Below are 10000 nucleotides of genomic sequence, written 5' to 3' on the forward strand. Positions count from 1 at the left end.
GCTGGACGCCTTGGATACGCTTTCATTTGAACCTCTTTTTAGGTTCGCCGTTCCTGTAATTTGCGATAGTTCAGTGGTGGGAAGACATTTGTAGGTGCCGTCATATTCCTGTGATATTATTTTCTTCTCTCTCCTAAGGTTACACACGCTGTGGTTTGAAGAAAGTGCTTCTGAAAAGAGGTGGACCGAAGAAGATACCCGCAAACTCGTTACCAGGTCTGGTGGTATTCTTTTTTAAAGAATCAACTTCACAGTATTTTCGGTTTTTTTGGGAAAATGTTTGGTTAATCACAAGTTTTGAAGTCGAAAATGATAAACTGGAATTCCTCAAACCGATCAACTTATTGTTGGATCAAGGTAATTGCGTGTTTGCGTGAACATGACAAACATCGGGCTGGCGTTTTTCAAGATAACCCAAATGCAATCCGCTTCAATCTTGTGGTTTTTTCTCCATTCATGCCTCTCTTTGCCTTAAAAAAAATACCCATAGGGGCTTTTCAGGGTCAATGAAACACAATTAACGAAACAACAGAACACAACAACAACTACTGTTAAGAATCCCTACTGGCTGGAGGCAAACCAGTTGGCTTTTGACAAGTGCAGCTGGGAAGTTGAACCAGGGATTACCGGGATCAAATTCAACGAGTGGTCAGAGCGGGTCTTGAACCCGGGATCTCCGGATCTCAAGGCAAGCACCCTAACCACTGGGCCACACTTCCTCCGTAATGTTTTGTGCTGTTCTACAGCTTTCAGCAGTAACTGCGTTGTTCCATCCCATCTTGGGGGGAGGCGCGGTGGCCTCATGGTTAGAGCGCTCGACTCCGGATTGAGTGGTTCGGGTCCTGGCTCGGGACATTGTGTTGTGTTCTAGGGTAAGACACTTTACTCTCACGGTGCCTCTCTCCACCCAGGTGTATAAATGGGTACCGGCGAATTTAGTACTGGGGGTAACCCTGCGATGGACTAGCATCCCATCCAGGGTGGAATAGAAATACTCCTAGTCGCTTCATGCTACAGTAACCGGAGATAAGCGCTGGCGTGATGGGCCTTCTAGGCACGTAGCAGACTTTACCTCCATCCTATCTTGTGGGTGTGTCCGTAAATTACAACGACATTTGGTTCTTCTTGCCATTGAGGATGATAGTATCCCAGTCATTAATCCATTCATTTGGTTCTTCTTGCCATATCCATTCTTTAATCCATTTACTAATAATTCATAAGGGTGACAGCCAACTGAAACGCACTGTTCAGGTCACATGATTGGATAGGTCTGTAAAAGTCTCCCCAAATCAAGGGTTGCGAAAACTTTATCAGATATTTCATCATCTACAATAGTTGACCAAAGATCATCTTCCGCAGTACACGTTTCGTCTTGTTTGAATTCCAACAAATCTACTGACGGGTGAAGGGCATCACTAACAACTTTTACTTCGCAATCCAAATGATCCGATGACAACCTTACTACAAACATTCAATAATTCCCAAAACAATATCTGATTTGTCGTGAGAGCACGCGCCCTTACAACACTGCCGCTCGTGTTGTAAACATTACTTGTTATCTTGTAATGAGATGCAAGATGTCCTATAAGAATATGCTTCGTCAACATTCGTTGTGACACTTTCACATGAAATTCATGTGGGCAACCCAGGTGATAATTAGGGGGATTTTAGGAGAGTACCTGACATCACCTATATGAACCATTAAAAAGGCAAAGAAGATGTAAACAAACCTGTGAAAACAAGTTTGTTGTTTTTACTGCGAAGGGTACTAAAGGGCGTGGAATTGTTTTACTTCCGATGATTAGACCCCCTTGAGAACAATTTGTATGTAAATTTTGTGTTGTCGAGTACGTTGCCTCTTATTTAATGTTATTGTTTTTACTGCTGTGATATTGTGTTATTTACAGTCTTCATTTTACAGATTGTACAGGTCAGGGGTCACCGAGGAGTGTGATATTGATTGGATGGAGGTGAAATCTGAGTTCGAAATGTAAGTGACTTCTGCTGCTCAGAAATTGTTTGCTCTTGGACGCGCACATCACAAGCAATCAAGAACAGCAGGAAACTACTGTGTGGGGTGGAGATCGGTGGAATCTTCTCAAATGCATAATTGTCCTCCTGGAATAAGCCTGCAGTCCAAATCTGTTCCACTTTATCCACGAGAATGCGAAAACTCCCCTTTTTTCAATCATAATTTTGCTTTCAGTTTGAGTACCAATAACCAGTTAATTCGGGTGGTTATTGCATCGGACTACTTACCGTGTGTGAGTTTTCACAAACCGGAAGCCCTTCCCCACGACAAAATTTCGCGGGACGTCACAGTGACACTTCCTACCTGACTTGGGAAACTTGATTAAGCTAAACTTGACTAAGTATTTGACATGTAGTACTTTTTTTCTCAAAAGCGACTGCTCGCCTTATTGGCTCCATAAAAAGTGGCATCATATCAAGACGAGGGTACCTAACTACCAATTGCTGGACTTTGAAGGTGTGTAATCCCTGTTTGAAAAGACTGTTCCTGATGCTAAAATAATTGGATTCCGGTAGAGTAAGAATGCGAGAATTTTCCTACGTTAGTGGACTTCGTAAGAGGTGGGTCCTGGTTAGGATGTTGAAGTGGTCGGAGCACACACCTCCTACCACTAGGATTCATTTCCCGGTTGTTGCTCTGAGTGGGTTGAGTTTGTGTTGGTTTTTGGCTCTGTTCCGAGGGTTTTTGTCTGGGTTCTCCTGTTTTGCCAAAACTAAGGATACGAAGCTGATGATGAGGACATCGACAGAGTAAAAGACATTGACGGTGGTGAAATTCGGATGATAAACTTAGAGAAAGCAGTCTTATTGCAGACAGCAGGAATTCTTTGAAAAGTACTCAAAATTGAAGGAAACTTGTCGGAACTGAATTTTGAGGAAAACATTTCCCATTCCTGTGTGAACTTGAAGTAATGACAATGATAATAATAATAATGATGATGATGATGATGATGATGATGATGATGATAATAATAATGATATTGATCATGATGTGAGAATGAAAATGAGAATAAACTATCGTGTTTTAATGTGCATTACCAATTCAAATAAAGAAAAAAATAAAGTTATTACAGAAAAAAAATATGATAAAAATGGAAAAAAAATACGTTTTCAAGGTATGATAAAAATTCCCTTCGAAAAAGATGAGATTTTAGCTTAGCTTCAAAGCTCTCGGGTTTTTGGCGCTCCTAATGCCCAGTTGTAGCGCATTGCAAACTCTTGGAGCAGTCCGTAAAAGAACTGGTCAGCGAGGTTGATAAAAGCATAAGCATAAGGCTTTTGGTACATATTAATAATCGGTTCTTTTGTTCTTTAGATGCCATTGATTATCTTTACCAGAAGTATGGAAAATCCAATGAGACATCGGCGAGAGATACCGAGTAGCTAGGCAACATTCAACTTGAGTCTCTTTTAAAGCCTTGATCGCATACGACGGATGCGAACGCATGTTCTGGCATGCGAGGATATCATTCACTTGAGAAAGCCTTGCATAATTTTCGGTTAAAAAAAAGAAAATCAAAGAACATTAATTGCCGCGTTAAGACGTCAACTCAACAACGTTGTCAAAATACGTCGTCATGAGACTATGAGAGTTCATTCTGGACTTTGAAAGCAAACAGCAGTTATTTTTAACAAATCTTATTACAAAGAAGTAACCTAACTATGTCATATTATCTTTTCTGGCATTTCCAACTCTCAAGTTCTTTCCAGTAGCTTGTACCCCTATCGTTATTGTCGTGTTTTCCATCTTGGTGTAATAAATATAAATTATTTTTCCTTGCTGAAGTAAAGTTATTTACTGTTGTTGGTTGTGATGACTGTGCCATACAGTCGTCATTGTAAACAGACCATGCCACTGGATCAAAAGAGAATATTGGCGAGATGCTGTGGATTTTACGAACTTTCATGATTTACATGTTAATGTAGGCAAGACAGTATTCGCTGTACATGTAAAGCGTTCCTTGCGGTTTGACCCGGAGTCGCCCACCGAGGGAACTGTTAATTCATAAAATAATATGAAAATTCGGTAATTTATCTGAGCAGGTGTAATCTTCGAACTGTGCCGATGATCATCAACTTGATTCCTCTGGTAAAACAGTAACCGATGTTGAAGCTACTTTGTATACCGAGGAGAGTATTATTGAAGACTGGTAAGAGGGCAACATACTTTAAGGAAACGATTAAAAGTATCACTGAGCCAATTCGCCCTTGTTGCACGGCGGCCATATTGTCCCGGGAGACCAAAAAAGCTTTGTTTTACCACGCCAAGCCTTGCAGTGGAAACCATGGGGGTGAGGCTTGGCGTGGTAAAACAAAGCTTTTTTGGTCCCCTGGGACAATTTGGCCGCCGTGTGCTGAGAGCCAAGACTCTACAAAAGGATATGAACATTTTATAATCCAATGCATCTATTAGAACTCTATCAGAATTACGGCTATTAGGAGTGACGATTGACGAGAAATCAAATTTCCACAACCATATAGGCACTGTTTGTAAAAACACAGCAAAGAAAATTGGTGTCTTGATGCGGCTACAAATAAAGCGAAGCGGCTCATATAAAAATCTGCTATAATTCCGTAAGAACCATAAGAGTCCTTTATTTTAACGAGAGTGCTTTGTATGAAGAACTTGTGAATACTTCAAGTTGCCGCGATTTTGCGAAATATAAAACTACAGGTTGTCGCGATTCTAACGAAGTTAAGAATGATCTTTGTTTGGCATATATTCAGGGTCTCTTTGAGAAAAATACACAGTTATAACCTAAGAAATTCTGATTTTGTAATTCCCAGATTTAATTCTGTGAGGTTTGGAAAGCACAGTTTAAGTATCTGGGTCCTTTTCTGTAGGCAAAACTTAAGCAGAATATCAGGCACTCAACGTCCTTTGACTCTTAAGCCCTGACCAAACTATCGAATAAAGTTGGATTCAACGCTCCAACTTTGCTCGAACCAACATTGTTCGACCGTTTGGCCACCCATGTCGGATGATGTTCGTCCAACACTTTTTGTTCGATCAAGTGTTGGATGGAGTTTGCTTTGATCAAACATTGCGACTAACAATTCCACTCGACGCGACAATGTTGCAGTGTTTTGCCGCTCTTCCAACAAAGTTGTGTCCTGAATCGAGTCAAGTTCGCGCTGCTAGCCAATCACGAATCGCTATTTTATTTTCAAGCCTAGGTTTGTAGTATAATTTGCAACAAAGATGGCGAACAAGGATCAACAGCCAGAAACCTCGATCAGCGAATATGAAGCAAGGCCATGTCTTTGGGACACTTTTAGTCCCCTTAATCACTATCGCTCTGTTTGGAGATTTCTGGTTCAATAGCGTTTACAATTTCTGCAAATTGATCCAAGCTCACTCTCATCATCTCCCACGCGCGTATGTATCTTGCAGTGAACATACCCTTTCCTACACGTTCTCTTAACCATTTTTAGTATTCCTCGTTTGAATCCATCATTTCCGTCCTCAAACAGCTCCATTGGCATAAACGCTACCATCGGTTTCGTTTCAGTGTTAACTCCATACTTATAACTTTAGCCCCAAATTGAACTTGAATGTTTCATCAAGCAATGTTGGATAGTGTTACTACCACTACCTCAACATTTACATCTACTTTGACTCCCTGACCTCACCATGTCATGTAACTGGCTGTCTGACATTTATCTCAGGTATCCAGCAACCCTATCATTGTTGTCTTCTTTCTTTAGGTGTGATATCATAAATTCTAATTTTGTGCAGAGATGAAGCTATTTTGTTGTTTTTGTTATTGTTGACGACTGTGTTACAGTCGTCATCATTGAGAGATACGTTACGTTATTAAAGGAGCAGAATATTGGTGAGATGCTGTGGATTTTACTAAAATGTATGATGTATGCAAGACCGTGATAGTATTCGTTTTATCGCGTTCTTTGCAGTTTTGGCTCGAGGTCGCGCATGCACCGACAGCATTGTTAATTCCCAAAATCAGTTGATGAATACGGCATTTGCAAGCCCTTCATTTCTTTCGTCCTTACAGCATTATCATTACCAGACTAACCCACTGTATAGTTACAGTGTGCGAGTTCTTAACAGTTCAAAAAGACTCCGCCGAATTCCTTCATTTCGCCACACGTAAATTCCTGGATTAAGGCAACTGTTCAAAAGAACTGCAGTCTCAGCTATGGGATATATCACGTGATACAACAGATCCTTCCTCGCAAGACCCGCCTGGTCCACAATGGTGGTGCACAATGTCGGCGTAAAGCATAAAAACAAAGTTCCCGTTACGAAAGCTACAGTTTTCGAAGCTTTCGCCTCTCGATGGTTTGATTGCGCTTGAAGTTCGGTGGGTCCGTTGGCAGAATTGAAAGCGTTATCGGTCATCTCCACAACAACCTGTGCGTTACACCTCTTAACGAGTCTTAGTATTTTGATATAAACCGCTGATGTCATGACGAAATTCGTTAATATTATCAATGATATGACACCTATTTCTTGGTTACTGTTGATGCCAAATGAGAAACGAAGTCCAAGTAGTATTGCACTAGCGGTAAGCCATACAGCGACCGAGACTGCGACTACTCGTCTTGTATGGACCCTTTCAATGTAACAGTACGGATAAAATACCGCAAGGTATCTTTCCACGGAGATCAGTGTGAGAGTAAGAAATGACATACAAATGCAAATCACTCCTGAAAAGGAGTAGACAAGTAGCTGTGTGCACGGAAAATTGTCTGACCTCGCGTTTATCTTGCTAGCTTGATAAATTATATAGGAAGGTTGGACAAAGAATCCAACCATTAAGTCTGTGAAGGCTAAGCATAAAATCGATGAATTGGCTACATTTCTCAGGCTCGCTTTTCTTAGAACAGAAGCAAAGACCAGGACGTTTCCAAAGACTGTAAGTGGACAAAGGAGCCCATTTACAACGCATAATGAAACAGATACAGCGAGAAAGAGGGTAGTCTGTGGAAACGGTGCCATTTGAACACCAAGCGGTTCAATGTACTCACAAACAATCTTGACTTGTTCACCAGTCACATTTGTTGAAAGGAAGGTATGATTCATTTTGATTTAAACTTTCTCAAACGAAATCAGACAAAACTGAAATATTGGTTTTGTCCAATGACACAATGACACTGTAAAAAAAACCTTTGTACCCGAAAGTGACATACCATGACGGATGTCTATCCAGCGGGATAACTTCAGTATGTTTATTTTTGCTCATCGGTGTTAAAACAAGAGAGGTCGTGTCAACACAGATTCAACGGTCGACACACCCATTGGTAATATTTTCACAGCTTCTTTTGATCAGGTGCTTAAGGTTTTAACTCTTGTACAAATAAATCGGATACGCGCATCTCTTGTGAAAGAAAATTTAAAAAGGCCCTCGTTTCGGTTCGGTGTCGGATATCCACCCGGAAATTGGACAACAAACAGTTTTCTCCCATTGTTTCTAATCAAAAGTAATTAAATTGTTTTTTAGTCCCAGCTGACGAGGGATAAAATATAGTGACGGTCAACTCCTGCCTGATTACCATAATTTCGATATCTATGGGGTAGAGGTGGATTACAATTTCTCTTCGTTTTGACTCATTCCGGTCCATACCTTGTGCTTTATTGTAGGCTTCTGTTGGTTGAAACATTGGGCTTTAAACTGATAACTTGTCTGCCCTCACAGTTGTCAGACAGCGTTTCTATTGCTTGGACAAGGATTTTATCATATAAGAAAAAAATATATTGATCTTTCGAAGGCTTTTGCCAGTTTATCACTCAACCTCCAACTTGCTTAAGTTAAAAGAGGCAAGCTTGCTTTTTGTACGAGAGGCAACAAAATGACAGAATTGGTAGTACTAAATAGTGCTATATAGCTTTGACCTTGATTCCTAAAGGAGTGTTTTGGGACCAGTACTTTTTAACAATAAATGACATGTTTTAAATTTTGTTGGGGAAGCTAAACGTAATATAATATGCAGATGATCAACAAATTTGGCGATCCTGCAGCACTTCACCTTTGAAAGGAAATGGAATCAAATTAGTACTGCTAGAAATGGTCTCAGTTAAGGCTAACTCTTGAAAATTCCAGGACATGACTTCAGGCAAGAAGAAATGCTATTTTACATTTAAGATTGGTAATGAAGAAATCGAAACTAAGGAGAGTACCGGAAGTCAACCTGAACAATAAACGTTTCGGTAGGGCGGTGCACAATCAAATTCAAGTCATTACAAGATTCTGACTGCACCAAAGTGAGGCTTTATAAAGCTTTTAATATGCGGTCTAATTTTCAGTATTGCGGCATGATATGGCATTTCTTGGGCGCTAGGCCTGATTTCGAAAAATTGGAACCCCCTTAAATAAACATGTTTGCGACTAATTATTGATAATAAAGCTAGCACTTATGAAATGAAAATTACTTGATGTGTTGATTCTAGTTTTCTAATCTTCCGGTAGTTCACCTGCTGATATATCGGCATTATTACGCCTAAAACTAACCCCACTTTCTCAAAGGCAAATACAAATTGCAATCACGATGTGTTATCAAATACTACTTATGGTAAACACTCCTTTAAATCAATTGTTAAATTTCTTGCGCCTACTCAATGTAACTGCCCGGAACTAACGGAGGTTGCCAATATTCCAAAGCTCTCAAACAGTCACAGGATCTCTTGGTACAAGATAGAGTTTCGAACTCAACGGATTGATTCAAAGTAATTTAATATATGGACAATCAGAAAATAATCAACCAAGGCTGTGTACAGTGTTATTGCTATAAATACTGATGGTGGAGTTGACAAATCGAAGTCGAACGGTAACAAATAAATCCGTAGTTTGTACAGGATAATGTTCGTAGTCTGGATGATAAAGGTTTACAGATGTAGAAGCCAACTGTAGTTATTCATAAGTTGTAGTTCTCAGATAGATCGTAGGTTCGAACTGAAATAGGATATTTAAGATACTAACAATTATTATAGATTCTAACTTATCTTAGCATAAAATAAGCTTGATACGTGGCACGATACGACAAAAAATAGAAACAACAAAGGCTACACATGCCTTGCATGAGGCTTAATATGGACGTGTAGCGCATAGTTACATATCCACTTGCATACGGCATATATATAGTGGACGGTTACAACGATATCCTAGAGATTTTAAATCGAAAAGTGTTGCGTCGAAAGCTAAAGAATATACCTAGATATACGACTTAAATTACTATAGCTTTGATATTAATACAGTAAGAAAACGACGAAAACGATCATCATTTTGACGAGCATTTGACAAATGCAACACTTGAAAGGTTAGGACAAATAAAAGGATAAAAAAAACTTACGTACTTCGGTTTACGCTTGTACCAATGGAGACAGGGAAAAGGGTAGCAGTAGCAGGTTCTATAACCTTACTGATAGCACGAGTAGCAAATTTCTTCTTTTACTATGAGAGATTCGCCTAGTATTTATTTCATATAGGACGTGATCCGAGTTTAGGTGTAGAAGAAGTTGGGTATTTGCGCATTTCCTCACGGTAATTCCTACGCCCTGGTGGGCGATCTACGCGACTTATTTTTGTGAGATTCTAACACGTTCCGTAGCTGTAATCAAACTCTAGATGATTCGAATAAATGAGAAACGTTTTCTTAAAACTAACACTCAATGGTATGTGCTCACTGATTGTTCAGAAATAATGTGCGAAAATTGCCCGGACTTCGTCAGTTAGATAACTAATTAGTTTCCATTCAGGACTTATTTTTCTTGTACATTTTGATTTTTTATTTCTATTGTTATTACTTTCTTTTCTATGGGAGATACTCGCGCTTTTGCGCTAGTCTTAAATCTGAGGTGAAATACTGCAAGTCTTCGCTTCTTTAGTTCGCGTGACTTGTTCCAGGTCCCATGTCCCATGCATGCAATGAGCTTAAAAAATCACGCAGTCTCAGATGGGCATGTCGCCGACGATGCGAAACATTACACTTGGCTGCATCGTTTGCTCAA

General features: G+C 39.8%; 2 protein-coding genes across 2 annotated transcripts in view; one reads left to right on the top strand and one right to left on the bottom strand.

The window, feature by feature from the left end:
* LOC137993546 (transcription termination factor 1-like) overlaps positions 1 to 3811 on the top strand; it is a 15813-nt gene extending 12002 nt beyond the window's left edge. The window contains exons 8-11 of the mRNA XM_068839469.1: positions 139 to 216; positions 1922 to 1990; positions 2406 to 2488; positions 3347 to 3811. Of these exons, the coding sequence (XP_068695570.1) occupies positions 139 to 216; positions 1922 to 1990; positions 2406 to 2488; positions 3347 to 3414 (298 nt within the window). The 3' untranslated portion in view covers positions 3415 to 3811. The remainder of the gene's footprint in view (positions 1 to 138; positions 217 to 1921; positions 1991 to 2405; positions 2489 to 3346) is intronic.
* Positions 3812 to 4813: 1002 nt separating this feature from the next.
* Positions 4814 to 7077, bottom strand: LOC137990950 (histamine H2 receptor-like). The gene has a single exon (XM_068836072.1). It carries the CDS (start codon positions 6992 to 6994, stop codon positions 6080 to 6082), a length of 915 nt encoding a protein of 304 aa, XP_068692173.1. The 5' UTR covers positions 6995 to 7077; the 3' UTR covers positions 4814 to 6079.
* Positions 7078 to 10000: the final 2923 nt, after the last annotated feature.

This window comes from Montipora foliosa, chromosome 2 (genome assembly GCF_036669935.1).
Source record: "Montipora foliosa isolate CH-2021 chromosome 2, ASM3666993v2, whole genome shotgun sequence".
Classification (NCBI taxonomy): domain Eukaryota; kingdom Metazoa; phylum Cnidaria; class Anthozoa; order Scleractinia; family Acroporidae; genus Montipora; species Montipora foliosa.

What these genes read in the sequence shown, in the direction of transcription:
- LOC137990950 (XM_068836072.1), bottom strand. Translation starts at nt 6,994, where the DNA reads ATGGCACCGTTTCCACAGACTACCCTCTTTCTCGCTGTATCTGTTTCA.